The 22,146-nt window shown below is 36.4% G+C and overlaps 1 protein-coding gene across 1 annotated transcript; it reads right to left on the bottom strand.

Annotated features, from left to right (window-relative positions):
* Nucleotides 1-30: 30 nt before the first annotated feature.
* Nucleotides 31-21,818, bottom strand: brd7 (bromodomain containing 7). The gene is made up of 17 exons (XM_052090960.1): nt 21,695-21,818; nt 20,778-20,980; nt 15,623-15,746; nt 15,465-15,522; nt 14,870-15,014; nt 14,563-14,673; nt 11,729-11,904; nt 10,528-10,648; nt 10,333-10,408; nt 9,065-9,172; nt 8,780-8,915; nt 8,433-8,544; nt 8,090-8,146; nt 2,340-2,439; nt 847-990; nt 401-544; nt 31-215 (listed from the first exon to the last, which is right to left on the bottom strand). The coding sequence occupies exons 1-17, from the start codon at nt 21,741-21,743 to the stop codon at nt 178-180; spliced, it is 1,902 nt and encodes a 633-aa protein (XP_051946920.1). The 5' UTR covers nt 21,744-21,818; the 3' UTR covers nt 31-177.
* Between the last annotated feature and the right edge of the window lie 328 nt (nt 21,819-22,146).

Here is a 22,146-nt window from a genome sequence, read left to right as displayed (position 1 = left end):
ATATTGCTGTTTTGATTGGCCTATGTTACATTTTTGTTACTTGTGTAAAAAAATGAAAATATGCATTATTTAAAAAAAGATGTTTATTAAATGAAAAGCAATCAAATGTTAAACAAACAGCACCATTGTAGGCCTATTTGGAATAAGCAGAACAGATTGTCTGCAATGATGGGGATCTCAACACACTCCCTCCATGGGTTCACATATATCTCCCACTGAAACACAGAAAACACAAAATAATCCTATTCCTGATATTGTACATTTATGGTTAAATAAAGTTCAGAAAGTAGTTAACTGAACACATTTTAAACATAAACGCCCCTCATGTAAAGACGAAGCCTAACTGCAATAAAGCAAGAGGGCAACATAAATTATAAGTAGTCTGAAGTGTTTCTGTTACCTGTGGTTAGGTGAATAAACATGTCCTCTGCAGTGTCATTAGGTAGTGAGATACCCATTGCCTTCCTGATACCATACACACTGCATACATCGCCTGGAGTCACCTGACTGGTCAACTGGGCCAGGTTACCCGAAACTTTCTCAGCTGCACAGTTGCGGGAGGTGGATACAATGAATCAAAGATTTATTCTCAAATATATCAAACAATATATTAAAAAAACAAAACTTTAGATAAATAATACAAAAATAGAATACAATACTTTTCACGTAACTGCTAACAATCAAAATGTGAAATATGACTAATTAATAAATCTCTGACCAGGATTCAACCCAGCAGCCCAACAATCCCTGAAATGAGGCCACTGCTATTCTGAGCCATTGCTGAACTAACTAGAGAACTTGAGCATCATCTAAAAGACATTTGTGTATTTGTGTGTGAAAACATACCAAGCTGTAGTTCTTCAGCAGTAGGAGCCAGTAAGCAGATGATGTTCGGTGGCTGTTTAGCACTTAGTCTCTCTTTCTGAGCCTTCTGCAGCTCCCTCAGCAGCACGGTTGTCTCATCCAGCTTCTGTTGGAAATGTTCTGCTTCTGAGAGTGAGACAAAGGAAGTGGAAATTCAAAGATAAATCAGTCTGTTGATGCCTGCTGTCTGGAACTGAGTTAGGGGGAAAGGACTATGTTCATTTTTAAACAATTATGTAAAAAAGCTAGAATTTGAACAATTTTATGACAAGGCCTGGGCACTAATACAGATCTCAATTCGATTCTGATTCGTTTGGGTATTTATAAGTAACAGAACACATTAAAGAGAGAAACATTTAACAAATATACAATACAATGAACAATGGGAGAGAAGAAAAGCATATTTCAAGGAGATGAGACATGGATGAACAGGACAAGAGCCAATAGTCCCAGAGAGGCCGATAGAGAACATACAACAGATACAGATTGCGGTCTGCAGCAGCACAGATGACAATAGTCACAGAGCATGGGATTTATTGCATAGCCCATTTACACTGCAAAATATTTATGAATAGGCTGTCTTTATATATATACTGATGTTGCTTGACAGGAAATTGAATATATAATAGGATGCAGATGGAGAAGAATCTACAAATTAAATTTCACTTAATCCAGCCCATTAGTGCTTTGTGTGCAAAATTTCACCAACCCACTTGCGCCTAGACTTGGCGCATTCTTGCATGAAAATATTAAAAACTTCATAGCCATGCCCACTGATTTTGTGCATATGATGTATCCCATAGTGCTGCCGTTAAGGCATAGCATTCTTAAAATATAAAGTCCAATTTGCTTATGAAATTAATTCATCTCTCAGCTTCAGCAGTTAATTATACTTGGTACATTAAGCAAAAAAACATTTTATAAGTTTAATCATATTAGCTTTTAATTTTTTTTTTTACAAATTATTATCATTAGCAATTTGCAAAATGTATTCCTTAATACATTTTATGTCTTGAAGTTGCAAATATAAATGATATACTGTGCAAAAATGGATTGCATGGTTCTCATCTTTGGACACACATTACACTGAATTAGTCAAATTAACTTTTACACTCAAAACACAGTGAAAGGATCTAGATGTTAATCTTCTTTGCCACTTTACTACTTCATTGATGGTGATGAAATGTGAAAATTTACCATCCAGTGACTAATCACTGACATTTTAGACGCAAAGTGTGGAATTTGGTTGCATATGTGAGTGATTTCTCGCATTACAGAGGATTGCACATAGAGGTAAAGATTGATCTTGGGATTTTAATAATAGATGTTGGGAACATTCAAATTAAAATGAGTTATGTTTTTTTTCCCAGCCCTCGAATCAAACTACATTAATACAGAGGGATGAGTGAACCAGCAAAATACTTCTCTAGTACATAATTCATTTATTTCTAATGAAACATTTCAAGGATTTTTACCTTCTGAATTGAAGTTTTCAGGAAGAGGGTCGAGACTGAAACCAAACACTGAACTAAGAGCCGTCACACTATTCCCACTGCTGGGCTCTGACCCAGCAACCTACAGAAAGACAAAAAGTGTAAAGGGGGCATGGAATACAACAGTTAAAATGCTTGATATTTTCCTTCAACCTAAAAGTTTTATATACTAACTATGTTGTGTGTGTGATATCCATAAAACCGGATGTTAAACAATCGATTGAATTCACTAACAGTTGCAACACTTTTGCACATGGTATTTCAATGCAAAACCCTGCGTCATTTTCACTAAACAACTGCAAATTACTTAAAGCAGGCGCAATGAGCACTAAAATAGAGCTACGTCTTGAGTCACTGTCATTCTTTTACACACACATGCCTGCTTTTTATGTGAATTAGGTTAATTATTGATAGCTCTTTATTCACAAAACTCTGTGCCATTTGCCTGGTGCAATAAACATCCTGCTATTATGCCTGAAGAAAGCAGGTGGTAAATGGAATTTTATTTAAAAGATATGCCTGTGCACATCTTTAAATCAAATAATGATGAGAGTGTGATATCCTGCATATATCCATATGCGTTGTGTAGTTATGCACACTTTCTGGATTATGTACAGTCTCGCAGAGTGAACACCATTCTGCAGCATTCTGCACTCAGAACCGGCCCACAATATCAGAATTGAGGTGTGCAAATTGCTTTCATAAAATATTTTATACAGGCTTGTTTGCGTCATTGCCTGACATGCATAATTACATTTGTGGATCGGATGCTCAATCATCAAATTCAGCACTTGCAAAAAAATTACTCTTTTTGAGGGTGCAATTATTTTCTTTTCTAGTAAAGTCCCCTTTCAGATACTTTAACAAGAGCTGTACCCTGCAAAACCAAACAGAGTTGATAAACTGCAGCCAAAGACGCTCCTCCACACACAGGACTAAAGCTGCAGTATGTACGCGACTCATAACCTTTTTTCAACAACAATCTCACAAAATCATGTGTATATGAAAGAGGAATCAAAAAACGACAGGGAGACAGTGTGCTTGTGTGTGTCTGTGCAATTACTCTTTCCATTAGTGTGCGTGTGATTTGGTTGGCGTTGTTGACACAGCTGCTACAGTGCAGAGAGCCTGCAGTCCTGACGCTACCTTTAAATTCAAGACTTGTATCTTCATCCACTAAAGTTGTTCAGTAATATTGTACTGTTGTAGAATAGGGCTGGGTGATATGCAAGAAATATTTTCTCGATATTTTTAAATATACAAAAGTTAGTTCCAGTCCTCAAATCTGATTGGACGAGAGATGTTCCATGAGCACTGATGGTCTGAAACCATCATCACTCCGACACTTCAATGTGTATGTATCACACCGCTTATGTACGTGCTGTTCTTAACTAAAGTGTAAGAGCAGTGCATAAGCACTACCATTTGTCTTTTGTTTTTGACATTACACATTTTAGCAGCAGGTGGTGGCAAAATATAATTTTTGTGTGTAATATGAGCCAGTTAGGTGACGTGAAGTGAATCGAATCTGTGTCAGCCAGTGTCTATAAAATAGCTCTTTGTGATCGCTTGTATTACTACTACACTACTAAAGCTAGGAAATAGTTTTAAACGGCTTAAAACGAACAACTTCAGCATTGCAGCTCATCACAGCTGAGAGACATAACAGACTGATTAATTACCCAATGGGTGCTGTTTAAAATGGCAGAGGACATTGCAGTTTCTACAGTGATCGACTCCTGCGCACTGGCTACCGCGATATAGGGAGAATTACCCCTGCTTGGATGCTATTTTTCCACTGAGAAAGCTGACCTTCAGAAAGCATCTCTGCTTGGGAGTGGCAACAGGTGATCACACAGGCTCCATGTCTCTTTCTCTCACTCACTCACTCACTCAACGCCCTTCCGTCAGTACTGAGCCCATAATGTAAAAGTATTACATATCTGACACAAGTAATAAGTAATACAAGTAAATAGGATTAAAAAAATATTAAAGAAAATATATATATGATTATACGTTTTTAGCTGGTCATGTAGTTATTCCATTCCGCAATGCTTTTCCTCGGAGGAGGTGAATATGCTTGCTTTCCTTTCTAGAAATCTGCATTAGGTGATGTCACAAAAAAAGGTTCTGTTTTCAGCTGTACTTTAATGATAAGACGTCCTTGAATAGCAGTTCTCAACTATTGTTTCCATGTCTACCTTCTAGCTTAGGCCATGGAAATTAATTTATTAACTTCCACTCTGTTCTTATTGAATTTGTGTTTGTATTGAGTCGTTAATGCAGTTAATGTTGCATAAGTGAAATCAAACTCAGTTTTAGGTTCAATTTAAATGTGCTTTTGTATTATTTTATGAAGAATCACTTTAACCCCCCCCCCCAATGATTTTCCTAAGGAAATCATAAGGTTCTTTAATGGGGTTTAATTTCATGGCCTGCAAATTAAAAACTTCTCTTAATGGAGTGGATGATAAATACATGTTGTTGTCACAAAGCAATAGGTTTTGAATAACTTTTGAATAAAAGTTTTGTTAACACTTTCTATAAAACCCATATTCATAATGCATTTTAAAAGGCATTACACATGCATTATACTGAATTCATAAATGTCTCATAATACAACTTATAAGTTATAACGTCTCATAAATAACTATAACTACAGTTGTAATACATTATTTAGTACATACATAGACTTCCCGTATTCATAGTTGTACTTTAGAGTAATAGTGCGATATGGCCGTACATCAGCACTGCTGTGATTCGGCCGCAGGCTGAGTGCTATAGGTAATCACAGCAGTGCCGATTTAGGGCCATATAGCACGATTGCTCATGTGATATTGCTTATATACAACAGTTCAATGAACAAGTAAATATAAAAAAAATTGGAAAAACAGAGTAAATGCATTTGTGCATGGAACTCATTTCTTACGTGACCGATGATGCTGAAGTTGTTCGTTTAATGCTTTTCTAGCTATATTCATGTAGTAGTGATACGAGCAATCATGAAGCACTGTTCTATGTAAACAATAACTGACGATTCACTTCATGTCACCAACTGGCTCATATTACACACAAAAATGATCTTTGCCTCAACCTGCTGCATGTACTGTCAAAACATTTAATAAAAGATTAATGGAATTCTTATACAGTAATTCTTAACAAATATGCACTACTCTTACGCCCGTTTCACACATACTCCGTTTGCAGTGCGTATGCGGTGCGTATGCAGTGCGTAATTTTTTCCGTACCCATGTTAACAGGTTAGAGCTTTTACACTGCACGCGGATGCAGTCCGTCGATCCGTTCCAGTTGCGGTGCATATACAGCAGTGCAGCGATCGTTTACATACCGAGTCTATTTTTGCTGTGCTGCGCCGCACTGAATTAAAGTGGCAGCGCATTGTTCACATTAAAATAGACATAGATTGACAAGAAACTGTAATAATTTAATCATATACGCATAATTTCAGTTAATGTGTTCTACAGTTACTAAATTACAGGGTCAAGAAAAACAAAAAAGAATGATTATACTCCCAAAAGTTGCAAAATGCCATCCTATATGATTTTTTACCCTAAAAAAAGACAGAGTGAACGCAAATGCGTCTCATTCTTCTCCTTCTTAGCAACAGATATAGCGCGATAGCTTTTCTTCAACTCGAACTACATGTAAAACAAAGAATCACAATGATTAAAATGAATTTTCATACTGTTTCAATGCCTTAAACAATCTCAAATTTAACGTTTGGGTTAATTCCTTACACATTTTTGATTTTGTGGCACACAGAAACTGCGGATCAGTAGCGCACTGCAAACGCAACATATGTGAAAGCACTATAGCGCCTGCTGCTCCTGTACCGTGTACGCACTGCACACGTACCGCATACGCACTGCACACGGAGTATGTGTGAAACGGGCGTTACACTTTAGTTCAGAACAGCTAGAACACAAGCGGAGTGACACACACAGTGAAGTGTCAAGAGTGCTGATGGTGTCAGACCATCAGTGTACATGGAATGTCTCTCGTCCAATCAGATTTGAGAACTGTTGTATATAACTTATTAAATGCTGCTTGTGTTATATCGCTTTATACACTATGAATATACAAGTACTATAATGTATTATACTTGTGGTTACAATTATTTATGAGAAGTTATAACATATTATAAGGTGTATTATGAGACATTACTAATGCATTATAATGCCTTTACAATGCATTACCGGTATAAATATGGGCTTCATAGAAAGTGTTAGCAAAGTTTTTCCATAAAGACAGATGTTCCAACAATCGTATTCGCTTGAATGACATTTCATAATAATGTCTTTCCCGACTGGTTTTATTTCTTTTTGATATAATTTCTAATATACAGGATGTGCCGTTTTTTATCTAGTTGCTAAGCCATAGAGTATATGTTACAGTTCATGTCATGTTACAGAGTCTAGAGCAGGGGTCGGCAACCTATGGCTTGCGTGCCAGCATTGGCACGTGGAGGGGTAATCACTGGTACGTTAGCAACAGCGAGAGAGGAGTAGACAATTTTATTCATATGAAGTTCTGCACTTGTATTCCAATCTACATCTTGATGTAATCCTTCCTCATGATCACACAGCATGTTTTTATGAGCTGAATGGGAGGCTAAACAAAAAGTTCAAATGTGACGAGACTGCAGTATACCCAACAGACTTGTGCACTGTGTGCAAGCCGTTCGCGCATCGCGAGCAGGCAGTGGTTCACGTTCAGTTAATCGCGCAAGTAAACAATCCCGTTTTACTTCGGTCAGTCTGTGCGGATGACAGCCTACATTCCACGTTAAATTTTTTTCTTTATGCTTTCAGAACAACACGTGATGTAATAAGGAAAACATCACTATTAAACCTTGAGATTTCCAAACCAGCATACAGGTGGACTCCTTCAACCAGTCACACGCAAAATTACAGTAAACAATTAAAAGTGAAAACATGAGGAAGGATTACATCAAGATGTAGATTGGAATGCAGGTCAGGTGCGAAAATCTTCATATAAATAAAACAGACTAGTCCTCTCTTGATGTTGCTTGCATGCTAGTGATCACCCCTCTGCGTGATTTTGAAAATGTATGACATGATATAAGAAATATTTAAGATTCCACACAATTTCTTGTTTATTAATCAAATAAGCAAATTTGTGATGTTAACTCATTTTGTACAAAAGGACAGGTTTTCTTTTATTTAAGCACTTTCACAAGATGCTCTGAAAATTCACATGCAAAATATTTCACGTGGGTTTTACTCAAACTGTTATTCTGATAATATAATTTGTAATGAAAAATAAACTATTAAAAATAGAACAAGCAATACATGCGCATGTTTTTTGGGGGGGTTTTCAGTGAGGGGCCTCATCGGCACAGCCATTGACCAGGAAAATAAAAAATGGCACCCCATGTCAAGAAGGTTATAACTGGAAAATGTTTCATTCTAGAGAAAATGGACACAACAAGCCACTTTAATCCATAATGTATTTAACGGTTTCATAATTGATTAGTATCTAAAATTGTAAGTGCATGATAACCATTGGGCTACAAATTAATATATTTGGCAACTTCCCAGCTCCATGGTTTGTCATTTTCCAATATTGTTGATCATTATCTGTCTATTACCTTCACAATCAACATCGAGGTATTTGTCAGATATCGTCGTTATCCGATTACATCACCCAGCCCTATTGTAGAAAATACTGTTGTTATACTGCGATTTTACCTCAGCATCATCAGTTGTGTCTACTTTCTCTGCAGGCTCCTTCACTTGCAGATGATCCTGAGGAAGACAAATATCATCCAATCAGTGTGCACAGACACCTGTCAATCATAACCTGATTCACATTCAGCTATGATTAGCATTTGGAAAAATTCATAGAAAACAATATATAGTTTTAGTGCCATGTCAAACATTATCCACTCAATGGCCCTTTCACAAAAGAATGATTTATACAGAAATCTGCTTCAAGATATAAGTTTCAAGAATGAGGCCCAGTGCTCTAAAACTTGTAATGAATTAACTAAAAAGATTATAACATGAATGAGTATTCTGTAAGGTTTCTTACGGTTTCAGTTTTCTTCAGTTGTTTGGAGTGCTCCCCACTGGTCAAAGCATCCAAGATATTATCTGCCAACCTGCTCATGTGCTCCTCTGGTTTAGCTAGGTAATCTGCAATGCTAAACACATACACACACAGACAAAATAAAGTGTTCATGTATCATGAACTGTGTCTAAATATAAGTGATTCAATATTAAACTGGTTTATCAGACAGTTTTATAATAGTATAGATAATTTTATATGAGCAAGAATGCTAATGTACTGAATATCTAAGCAGCAGTATGAAACCTGCAACAGCACATTTGATGACGTGTGATATTGCAGATTGTACACGTGCGCACACACACACATACCTTTCTGAGCCTGGTTGACTGTTGTCCTCTCCATAGGAAGAGTAAATAAGATCAGAGTCCTCTTTGCTGATATTGGCAAAACTGGAGTCATATGTCGGTGCATATGAGCTAAATGGGCCATAATTCATATAGGTAACTGGAAAAAGAGAAACAGGAGGGGAAATTTTGAGATCTCAAAAAATACACGATTTAAAAAATGTTACACCTTCCCAAACTTCAATTAAGTGCTGGGGAAATTACATGTGAAACCTATCTGGAATTAATTGGAGAGAGAATGTATATTACCTGGGGTGACCACGTTTCTCTTGTCTTCTTTGAAGCCCTGAAGGGTGTTGATTCCAGTCTGAAGTCTACCTCCCATCATGCCCAATCTGACTGGGCAATACCCTGGATCTAACATGAAAAAATGTGTTTGCATAGCAACACAGAATTATACTTACTATTGTATTTGTTGGTCACTTTTAGTCTTACACTTGCTAAACATGAAAATCAAAATTCTACTGAATTAAATATTTTTTTTTAAAGGCGCACTCAGTAATGTTTTATGTTGTGTTGGCTGCTGTCTTGGACTTATTGTGCACAATTGATTAGTGCATCAAAACATTAACTGTCTCCAACTTAATAATGGAAATATGAATAAAAATAAACCACTACCTCTAGAAAGTTCAACATGACCCACATCATTTCTACTTTCATAAAATGGCTAAGACAGTTTGTTACCTTACTTAGTCTGTGCTTAAACAAATAGAAAACACCATTTTACATCAATATTTCCTTGAGTTCCCAAAATAATGCTGCCAAATGTGTGTTCTTATCGAATGTGTTTGTTTTGCATTTCGTTAATACAGTTAATGCTGCCAAAATAAGGTGAACGTGGTCTTGTATTCTTTTATGATTTAATCACTTTTGTCTTTAATACAAAGATATATTTATATAAAACTGAACCTGCAGAGTTGCATTTACAATGCACAAGCGTGAACTTTTCCATTGAAATAAAGCGAACTAAACACCTCCTGAGATGGTCGGAGATCATTTGTAGCATTCTTATAGATGACACTATTCTTGCAAACAGTTTTCAGACGAATGAAACAGAGAATGATAACTCTTTACATGCGCATGTTTTCACAAGACAAAATACCCGCTGAACACCTCTGAACAAACAGAACGTCAGAGACGCACATCAAATATAATAAAGTGTGCATCTTCAAGCACGTGTCTTTGTGTCTAAAAGAATTTCTCGACATGTGTCACTCCAAGATGTCTTAAAGGACGCCCAACACTGTTGCTGGTAGATGAGCAAAATTACCCGCACATGAAATACCCATATTTGGAAGAGGAGCTTGATTCAGACTCATCGCATTTAGCATTTGTGAAACTGGGCTATTGTTTATTATATTTGGCGACTTCCCAGATCCATGGTTTTGCCATTTCCCAATATTGTCCATCACTGTCTGTCAATGAGTGTCACAATCAGCATCAGGATATTTGTTAGATAATGTCAATATCTTATTACATCGAATAACAGAATTTCATACTGACTCATATACACATACCTCCCACGCTTAGGTCAGCAGGGTTGAGGATGCCCAGAGTGGTTGAACCATCAGATTTCCTTCTCTCAAACTCCAGCTGCTCAGAAAAACAAAACAAAAAACAAATCAGATAAAATGTTACCATTCATCAACCATTATGTGTCATCATTAGCAAATTTTCTCATATGATGCTTTGCTCATATATTATGCTCTTACCTCACATTGAAAGCTTCTGTTTGAGAGTTTCCCTCCAGACTCCTTAACAATCTTCTTGATCTCTTCCAGGTCTTTCTCTGCTTGGTTAACACTCTTCTGAGCCTCGTCCTTACTGTCCCTTCTATATAAACATTCACCATTAACCAAGGCTTCTTGTCATTATCTTCAACCACTGAAGTCATCATTATCACTGTTGTTGAATGCTTATGAGGCATAATGTTTTAAATGTGAATATTAAATGATTGTGATTCTGTCCCTATGGATAATAATATATTTGAGACTGACAAAAAGTTCATTGAGAGACATCAAACAAAATAAATGAATAAGGGATAATGAACTCAAAAATGAGAGCAGCAATGCGATAAAAGCGACGTCATTATAAACCATTGTCCTCATGACATCTAAATTCACGCCTGCAACTTTCTTCTCAACCCAGCTTAGAGTGCAGAAAGATGATTCACCCCCTCTAAAAAGCTAGGTAGCGTAGCGTGCGTGTGTGAGGAGTGTGTCACTTGTGCACTAGAGATGTCATGCAAGTCACAACATGCTTTAAGCATTCCATGTATCCTACACACTGCAGCAGCCAATGAGATTTACGTAAGCAAGCAACAAAAAATAAATAAAGAGTGACTAGACAATAGAGATATACAATGAACAGCCCAGTAATGTCTTGGAACTCACTGGCAGTTACAAAACCATTGTGAATTGCTGCAAAACCACCTTTCAACTAGTGCTTAACTTTAAACACCCAGTTAGAGAAACAAGCCAAGATTGAGAAAAGAGTTTTATCATTAAGTCAAATTATATTAATATTCTTTAGAGTAAAGGAACTTTTACTGTTTTCAAAGCAACCCGAGGATCAGTCTAGATAAAATTGCTTCCAACTGCAACCTGAAATTGCCTTTGATGGCTTGTCTTTCTAACATTGGAACATAAAAGGAGATGTTAGCCTCAGTCATCATTTACTTTCATTACATATTTTCTCCATACAACAGTGAATGGTGACTGAGGCTATCATTCTGGCAAACATTTCCTTTTGTGTTCCATAGAAGAAAAAATGTCAAATAAGCTTGTAACAACATGGAGGTGAGTAAATTATAGAATTATAATTTATGGGTGACCTATCCCATTAAGACTTAATGATCATTGAGGATTACACATGATGAACTAATCCTAAATCAGTGACATGTATGATTCATACCTTGGAGTGTCTTTGTTGGATACACGGGGTGATTGTGAGTTGTCACTTGTGTCCATGACAGACGAGCTGTATTTGGCAGGGTCAGACGCCCCACCCTCCTCCTCTCCTGATTGACTGTTGGACGTCTGGAGGCAAGTCATAAACTCTATGCTCTGCTTTAAACTGTCTAGTCTCTCCTAAAAGTGCGCACAGATACACATAAACAGAGACTTTTCACATGTCCAAGTAGGGCTGCACATGAATAAATGATTAAGATTACAATTACAGCCGTTTTCACAATAAACTAAACGTGAAGAGTGGTAGTTATAGCAGTCCATGTAGATCTACTAATATTGAATCAAAACTTCCCATTACATTTTCTATTTAACACATGTTTCTGCAGTGGTTGATCATTCCAACCAATCATAGACATGTCCATTGCTTGCTTCGGTGTATGATGCATTCAAATTTTAATGACAGCTTTGTTTTATATGCTTCTGAGGGGGCAAATGTAAAGTTGATGTATAAAACAGCAATAAAATCATTCAGGAACGCAGTTCTCCACTTGTTTTGAATGTGTAGCCAACATAAAGAAAATCACTCAAAGTTGATATCCCCAATACATATTTTAAATGTCAATTATATTAATCTAAATGAATCGCAATTACAATATCAATGGAAATAACAGACAATTATGATTTTTGTCATAATCGTGTAGCTCTATGTCCAGTCCTAAGTGGGCTAAACTCCCTGTTACAGGAATGGTATTGAAATAATCATATTATAAAAAGCACACCAGCACCCTCTGCTGTTCACATTGGCTTGCACAGAAAATATAGAAAATGTCTTGATAAACTCAGTTTGCAAACAAACCATACTGACAGTAATGGCAGTTTCTAAATATAATTATACATGCCAATACACAGATTCTACAAGTTTAATTACCTAATAAACATATAGTACTGTGCAAAAGTAATTTATATCTTCAGCTTTAGAGTGTCTTTAGGTAATATACATTTTAGTCTCCCAACCATTACTTTTGCAAATAGAAAAGATTATAATAGAAGAACAGGGAGCCCTGCAACAGATGTCCCCCCAACAAAGCCCCCCACTGAACATTGTGTCAGTCTGAGATTACATAATGAGACAGAAGTAATCGAGACAGCCTAAATAGATAGAAGAACTACGACGAATTCTTCAAGAAGCTTGGAACATCCTATCTGCCAACAACCAAGAAAAACTGTGCCCAGGTGTAACTAGGAGAATTGTGCTGTTTTAAAGACAAAGGTGGTCACACCGAATATTGATTTTGCTTTTTATGTTTACTGGACTTTAGATGATGACAATTGAAAAATGAAAACTAATTATGGCACTATTTTTGAAGAAATACTAAATATGAAAAAATTTTCACAAGTGCCTAAAACTTTTGCACAGTACTGTATACCAACATTTATCGCGATAAATTATTACATGTATTATTTATTTTACAATCTTTTAAAAATGGTTGTAACACTTTTATAATACTGTAAATGTAGGAAGACTTGTTTTTATTGACACTATTTAAATCTTATTCATAGTTTATTTGCTACAACACTAGCATAAAAAGATTCACTGGAATCAAAATGTATTGGTTTTCATTTGATATAAACATTTCTAATATACTGTAACAGGGCGGAGGGCGGGGCCGGGTCGTGATTACACACACCCGGTCCCTCATCAGGCTAATCAAGCCTCTGGACGGTGGTGCGACAGAGATAGAGAGCGTTTACTGGCTCCTCCTTTCCATTAATACCTTTATGAAGTGTATCTGTAAAATAGCATAAAATTATTGCTTTCTTTTTTATAGTAAAATAAACTGACACTTCTGGCTGCCTACTTGTTCTATAGATGGGAACACAATCGCCATTTGCCAAAAAAACTAAAACAATCCAATGCCAGACCAACACAAAATGGGTCGTTTTAAATCTTAAAAGCGGGACTTTACAATGCATATAGTCAAAATAACTTTTAACAAGTGCCTTTTAAACTGCTGACAAATTAAAAGTGTTCCGTTTTCATAAACTTGTAATTATTTGAATGTGTGCCGTACTATCAAACACACAAAGATTCTGAGTAGAATACAACAAAAGTTGTGTCACTCACATACCAAATTAATATTGAGTAAAAGCCTCAGGAAAGTGTTAAAAAGATGTGACTTTTTGTTGCATTTTCACTTGTAATTTCATTAAACAGAAACAGAATATAAAAACAACAGATGCTACCGAAAAACTAAACGAGTCTAAATAGAGGGTGACTGATCGGTTAATACAATCCATATATCTTCAAATAATCCTGGAGAAAATGTGCCGCTACCTCAGATATCTATTTGTCATCCTGGGAGACAGTTTCTGATTACAAAGCAGACCCATCACAGGTGTTGTGGTCTATGTTGACACATTGTTATGTTTTTGGAGAGGCGCATGTCAGGCTATGGTGTAGGTTCGACACAGAATTATAAATCGCCCTTTAGAAATCAGGGCTAATGTAAAGTAAATGCCTTAACAGCGTTAAACATATTTAATGATTTCACGAGCATTAACTTTACTGGCCGAATAATTTAAGTTTTCATTAAATCACAAACCCGGACTGAAGACACACATGAAAAACCAACGGGCACAGACCTCTAGCTCGCATTATCAGGTTGACTAAACCATTAGAAAACAGTGTTTGTTCATAGTATGAGACACGACTGCCCCCTACTGAGTATATATCTCCTGCAATGCCTGACAGCAATTTCACCATGTGAAATTGCAGGATACGTTTCACTTTCTTACGTGTTTTAAAAGGTCACATCTGTACACTCAAAGTCCACTCACTGTACTCAAAATCTTCATGCCAGAGTGAAGGAGTTTCCTGGCTGCTTTGCAGTAAATGGTTTCAGGTTTGTTATAGATCATTGCATTCTGGCACATTATTCTGAAATCCATCTGGTGAAAAAACAAACAAACAAAACAAACAGTACTGCAACAGTAAACAATTTTCTAATAACTAAATCATCATCAATATTCAAGTGTTATGTCGACTTGTTGCATTTTTGGCTGTGAGGTCACATGTGGTCAATGAAGACCATTGACTCCTTGCTCTCAACAATCGTCCTGGTAAAAGCCATGACAATCACATTACCTTGAGCTCCTCAAGTGACTGGTATTGCTCTTTTTTCACTTTCTCCTTCATAGTGCTGAAGTCCATTGGTCTCTTTATAATGTGAGAGTATCCCGGGGCGATCAGGTCCGTCACAGGAAAGCAGAAGGCAGCATTGGGGTCCTTCCTGCCATAAACAACAGCCAGCCAGTTGCTTTCAATGCTCATTTACAGTAAATATAGACAGGATTATGATCCCAGACAGCACATAACAAACACCTATAATGTGTATCTGCTAGGATTCACAGACTGAGAATACTGATGCAGAATCAGAGGAAATTTATTTAAAACCCTCAAATAGAGTTTATTCAAGATCAGAACTCTAACAATCTCCTACACACCACTGCAGAAATAGAATCCAAGCAATCAACAAAATGCTGTGTCGTGGTTGGTTATGGAAAAAACTTTGATAAACACGGTGCATAGTCTTTTATCACTTTAATACATCTTGTCTGGATAAAACAAGCTGTTAGATACTTTCTAAATTATGTATAAATCAGGGTTTGCCCTGGTCAACCCCAACACAACGGTCTAAACACAAATTGTGCTCATGTTACCAGTGATGCCTTGGTCATACCTCTGGAGCTGTCGGATCAGCTGACTTAGGGCTTCCTGTAGAGGAGTCTGCTCTTTTTCTGAGGAATTACAAAATTAATTAAAGCAATAATTAATAGATAATGACAACAAACTTATACACCATGTTATATGATATAATATATAATGCACAGCACTTACCTTCTATTCTGGCAAGTGAGGGGGTGAGGGGCTTGTCCTGGGAAACATCAGAGCGAGCAGGAGTTCTGCTCTGCTCATCCCAGTCCGGCTCCACAGGGTCAGGGCCCTTTTTTTTTTTGGTCATCTATAAGACACACATTTTTCTGCTTAGGATGTAGTTATCTCATAAACATCCACAATTGACCCTTTTCAAATTTCCGAGTTTGGTACGAGAAAGTAAACTAAAGAAGGGTAAACTTTAATAGTGGTGAATGGGAGATCACAGCAAATATTACTTTTGCATTTCCATTTGCTCCAACCGCAACAGAAAAAATTTGATAAGGCAGTCAGCAGAGAGAGAAAGATGCTAAATTTCCTCAGCAGTTAGATTTGAAACTCAATTGCAACAGTGATTTTTTTTTTATTTTTATAAATGCTTGGGTAATATAATACAAAGAACAATGTTAAAATTTTATATTAAATAATTTAAACAATTGAAAATATAAAAAAAGCTTTTTCTAGATGTAGCTATGCTGCTTAATGAAGGAGAAAATGTGTCATCCATTCAGTGAAAAGGGACCATTAAAGCACCACCGCTTCACCCACAGCACTATTTTTAAGGCCCAAATATGTGTGATGTAATTTAGAACAAAATCTGTCCAAAATTATTCGTTCTGCAATAATTATTCGAAAATGTAAAATACTATTTGAATTTCGCAAAGTGTTGCTTTGCTGGCCATATACAGTGAGATGCCTGTTAAATCGTGAACACACAAACTAAAACTGGCAGTTATAACAGAATGCACTGGGTGGCGATGCTGAGTTGGGACACAAGTTGATCACATTTGATGAGCAAACGGTTCTGTCACTCAGCATGTTCAGATTAGAGGTCGACCGATATTGTTTTTTTTTTCAGGCCGATGCCGATCTTTTGAAATCCGGGTCGGCCGATGGCCGATTATTGCTGCCGATTTATTTTGGCCGATATGTGCTTGTTTTTAACCTCTTATTTGAACCTTTTATTTGAAAGATAAAATGTAACACAAATAATTACTTAAGATAGACAACATTTCTCAACAAATACATTTATTGAACACTTGACCAATCTGCACTTGTAGACTTAAATTAAAAATGTATAATGTAAAAACATATTGTATAAATAATGTATAACAAATATATTAAATAAACAAAGCAGGTGTTACGAACTGCTCCGAGACACGAAGGTTGAGATCCAAATGCAGCTTTAATTAAGGGGCAACTCAGACACGTAATCCAATATTCAGAGCATCCAAGAGAAGCACAGGCATAACTAGGGATGGTATCGTTAAGGTTTTAATGGTATTACTATCTTACCGATACTGCTTATCGATCCGGTACGTAACGGTATTCTTAACGGTTCTTTTTGTTATATATATATATATATATATATATTACACAAAGATAAACGTTATATAGGCACAGTGATTTTATTTCAGGAAGGTCTACTAACATTACTGTTCAGGTGTGGTCTAAAAAGAAATCTAATAAAGTAATCAATTGTAAAATAACACTGCATAGTTTATCATAGATAGATTAATCTTTATTAATGCAGAAGTTATTCATTCAAGAGCTGTAAGTGATTTTCTCTTTGCCTTTTGTTGTTTGATTCGCAGTAATGGCTCAATCGTCAGCATGTTTATTAGACTGCTTCCCCTTTAAGACCGAGTTCAGATCTAATAGGCTCCTAATGCACCATATGTTCTCCCAACTATTTCCATAACTACGTCCATTTAAGACATAAACTGTGTTTAAGTGAATCTCCAAGCTGGTCGTTTGACATATTTTTGTGTATATTTGATCGTTTAGACGACGCGCACATGAAACCCAAAGTAGCCTACACTTTGCTTGTCTCTTTGCGGTGTGTTTTGGAGCGCGCGCCACCTTGGGAGCGGTATCTCTTGCGCTCTTTTTATTATTAAACACGTCCCGCAATTTAGCAACAGTAGCTAGACTGCAATTTACAACAATCACCGATCGTGCTGATTCTGACGTTAAGTTTGAGTTTTAGGGAGAAATGTCAGTGCACCGCTGTGAAGGGAAGGAAGTTGTGCTAGACAGAATGCGGCTTATGTATAAATATTCTTTTTATAATCTTTGGAAGGCGAAATATAAAATAAAATCAGACCAATATCACAGATCTAAACCAGGCTATGTTTGAATGTTTAGTTCTGTCACTCATTAAGCACGGCTGTGTTGTGCTCGCTGTGCGCGAGATCTCTCTCTCTCTCTCTCTCTGACTGCGAATAGCTAAATTGCATCACAGACAAATGGTTTCATATTATTATACATAGAAATGGCTGGCAAGATCGAATAACTTTCTCTTTATAGCAATAATAAATGTATTTTCTTAATTTCTCCAGTTCCGACAGCAGAACCGATAACGTCCGAGCTTACCAAAGCCAGTCCTTCAATAGCCTATACTGCGTTGGTATCTTTTTTATTACTTATTTCTCTGCATTGAGTGACAACCCTCTCAAATATAAGACACACAAACAGAACAAATAAAAGTCTCAGATTCACTGTCTGTAATTGCAAAATTCTTGCTTACTTATTGTGACATGATAGCAACCCTTCTGCTGTGAAAATGCAACTTCAACTATGCTATCAATATCCAAAGTAGCCGAACATCATGTCGCGTTTTTCTCAAAGTTGGCAGTAACATATCAAAAGTTTTTAATTTAATATAAAGAAGTTATACAAATTTAATCCTTACCGTTTTCTCCAAGGAACTTAGCACTGGATGAGGTCTGCTCACTCTGCTGGAAAATGACTCTGGGGCAGCGTGCGTCGGACACGTGTTCCACAACAACACTAGGCTGCCCACAGATGCGCCTGCCTAATAATCTGCTTGATATACTTGGATATTGGCCGATGCCGATTATGTTAAAAAATGCAAAAAATCGGCCGATTAATCGGTCGACCTCTAGTTCAGACATGCACCAAAAAGCAGGTTACTGCAATGTGGCTTACTGTGAGAAAGCTGGGTTCCTGTTTAAATGTACTGTATAAGCGATGTACACTTTACTCCCGTATATGTGCAGCTCATCAAAAGCAGTGTCCCCATAGCAACGTAATCCCCACAACGCTTCTGTAAACAACAAACATGGCATCCGAGAAAGACTTTGCTAGCTGAGGTAAGGGACATTCCATCATTTAAACTGGTGTGTATAAATGAGTGTAGTTTACTGAGCACGTGGATATGCTTGTTTTCCTCAACAAAAACATGACATGATACAAAATATAAACACAACTATTATTTGTCTAGTGTTTATAATCATTCTGTACATTAACTGCATCAGTCTACATTAGGTCTGCAACTAACGGTTATTGTGATAATCGATTAATCTAAAGATTATTTGACTATTTGGTGATTATTGCAACAATTAATCGTTAGCTATTAACCAATTATTCAGCTTGTGCTCTGACTTAAAAGGTTTTATTAAACATTCTTACTAACAATAAAGAGGAACAAAATCATCTTTTAAAAATTATTATTATATTATCATGGGTGTTTTTGTCTTGTTTTCCATTTAAAAATGTCTAAAAATCCATAACAAGATAAATTTACTTGAGAAGCAACATAGAAGATATTTAGACTTGCTTAAAGAGGATGTATCTTAAATATACATTAAGTGTATTTTATATATTTGTATTTTTTCTCTTGGTTATACTTCTGCGAGTCCAGTAAAGACTATACTTATATTCAAGAATTATTCTCTAAAAGCAAGTCTAAATATCTTATATGTTGCTTGTCAGATGAATTCATTTTTAATATTATATTCAACATTCAATATTAACAATATTTTCTTCTGCAGTGTAGCTGCTGAAGTAAATGTATGTTGTTTTAAAAGAGTTTTACATATTTATTTTTATCAAACCTAAAATAAATCCAAAACATATTTTGTTGCAGTGTATAATGGGGCGAAGACGAACCTCACTCACTTTTCTATTCACTTCAATCCATCTTTAACTCACAAAAAAACTAACTCTCTCTTATTAATAAAGCTGCATATTGCCAATTTTCTTCACAATAAGAAATGCACAGTGACAGATATTATGATTCAATAAGTTACGAGCCATCACATTATAAACTAGCTGCGGCTGTGTGCTCGAAGTACGAGTGTCCCACAACAGAGTGTGCATCAGCCGGATGCAGATTCAATCTCTCCCCCTTAGACCTTAGTTAAAGATTTAATGCGGGGGTGTTTCCTTTAAAGATGTTCGACATGCAAGTTTTGCTTCAGCTCCACTTATTCCACAACAAGAGGGCTTCTGAATTTACTTATTTGGTATTTTTGTATAATTCCCTTGTACTTTGTGATGTACATCACCTGAAGCTGTTTGGAAAGTTTAGAGTGTATCTGGACTGTGATCTGTGTAATTCTTCCTCTCCTCAGTCAATGCTGCTCTCATCATTAGAGTTTAAAGTGATCTCATGTTACATTAAATTAGATCAAACGACTAATTCGACAACTTTTTATTGTCGACGTTGTCGATAACATTGAGTAATCGTTTCAGCCCTAGTCTACTTTATTAGCGGTTTCTTTTTCGTCGTTTTGCGTGCACTTAAATATTTTCATTATACTTTTTTGTTTTCACGCATTGCTCGTTTAAATATATATATATATATATATATATATATATATATACACACTTGGTTTTTTAAATGGTGATGCATATAATCAAAATTATGATAAAAAACAATATTTTACATTGTCTCTTTCTCATGAATTACCTTCATTTAAATAATAGCATATCCAAGTATTCGTTTTTAATGAGCTTACATATTCGAATGCAAATTATTGTGGAATGCCCATCCCTAGTTTGTAACAGCTAGCGTATAGCATGTTAGTGCATTAGCGCCATGAATTCAAAATGTAAACAAGATTTTCTACTGCATATATATAATTTTAAATCATCATCGAGTGGTTAAAACATCATCTTTTATGGATCTAGTGTGAATTCTACTCAGAATGAGGCATAAAGTCATTGATAACACATTTTAATGCCACATTAATTTAGTTTATACATGTAGCTTCCTCATATTTACATTAAATGCACTTCTAAACATCACCCACAGCGGTGTGGGGGGTGTTTGAATGTTTGCAAACAGTATACCCTTGCTCTGCTGTCTCACCTTTTTCTTTTTCTTCTCATCAACTGCTGAGACTGGGGGACTTGCTCTATCCTTCCCATCCTTCTTTTTTTTCTTCTTTTTCTTGTCTTTGTGTTTGTCGTAATCTACCTGGTCATCATGAACACTCTCAAGGCTAGGGCTGCCAGTGGTGACCTCATTCCCAGCCACTTTTAACACCAATTTCAGTGGTCGCTCCGTGAACTCTGCAGAGCAAGACATACAACAGAGTAAGCACAGTTAAGCCATTAGACAGATCTTCTGACTGGATTTCAGTAAGTCCAAGTCTAAATGTAAAGAGGTCCAAGACTAAATGTAAAGAATCCATTTTTAAACACTGAAAGATGCAGACAATTCAGTACTTGGGCTACAATTTTTTATTTTTTTTTAATTTAGGATAAAAAAAAAAAATGTCCAGACACATGGTCAGTAATCCATCCCTGGCGTCAGAAGATCTACAGCAAATATAAATGAAAAAAAAAAAAATAAATAAAAATAAAAAGAAAAAAGTGCATTACAAGCCCCCAAATGAGCAAGCCAAAGGCAAAAGTGGCAAGATAAACCCTAAGTCAGGTTCCTCATCTTACCTTGCCAATAAAAAAACCTAACGTGATCCTGAAAACGGAGACAGCGTGATGTTTTGAGCAGCATCGAAGGAAGCAGCGGGTCAGCTGACTAGCCCATAAATGAATAGTACGGATTATATCAGTACATAAGCTCATATGTGAACATCCCCTGTATTTGGATGATGTTTTGTAAATGAATGAAGAAGTCCTGAGACTCATGCACTGACAGAATCATAGTTTCAGTGTGTTAACAGATAACGCTGTTTCACAGATGAATTAAGAATCTCATTTAATCTGCTTTCCGCGTATAGAACGATATTTTCCAGCCTGTAAAATGAATGATAAGTGACCTACCGTCGTGTGTATGTTTCTCTGATTTGTGTTTCTTGTGCTTTTTGCCCATATTTGAAAGTGAAGTTGGAGATTCAGTGAGGTCAGTGCTGGGCCAGACTGCTTTTGTTTTGTGTCGGTAAAAGCGCCTCTTCATAGTGCTTCAGAATTGAAACAGCGGCGCCTACTGTTCGGTGGTGTGTATGGCAACTAACACGTGTTGATCTGTTGTTCTACAGTGTTTCCCAACCACTGTGCTGTGAAAGATTATCAGGTGTGCCGTGGAAAAATAAAATTCCACAACATAAATAAATGCATGAAAAACATATTAATTTCATGGATACAAACTCCTCAACTTTCGGAGAAATTCACCTTTTTGAAACCAGAATCGGTGACTTTTGTGATTGTGAAGCACAATGATTAATATACAAAAGTGAGTGATATTTATATGCATTAAGGGTCTTTCACTCTGACTC

Source organism: Xyrauchen texanus, chromosome 2 (assembly GCF_025860055.1).
Source record: "Xyrauchen texanus isolate HMW12.3.18 chromosome 2, RBS_HiC_50CHRs, whole genome shotgun sequence".
NCBI classification, from domain to species: Eukaryota; Metazoa; Chordata; class Actinopteri; order Cypriniformes; family Catostomidae; genus Xyrauchen; species Xyrauchen texanus.
Note: the sequence above shows the minus strand (reverse complement) of the source record. Positions and strands in the feature narration are given on the sequence as shown.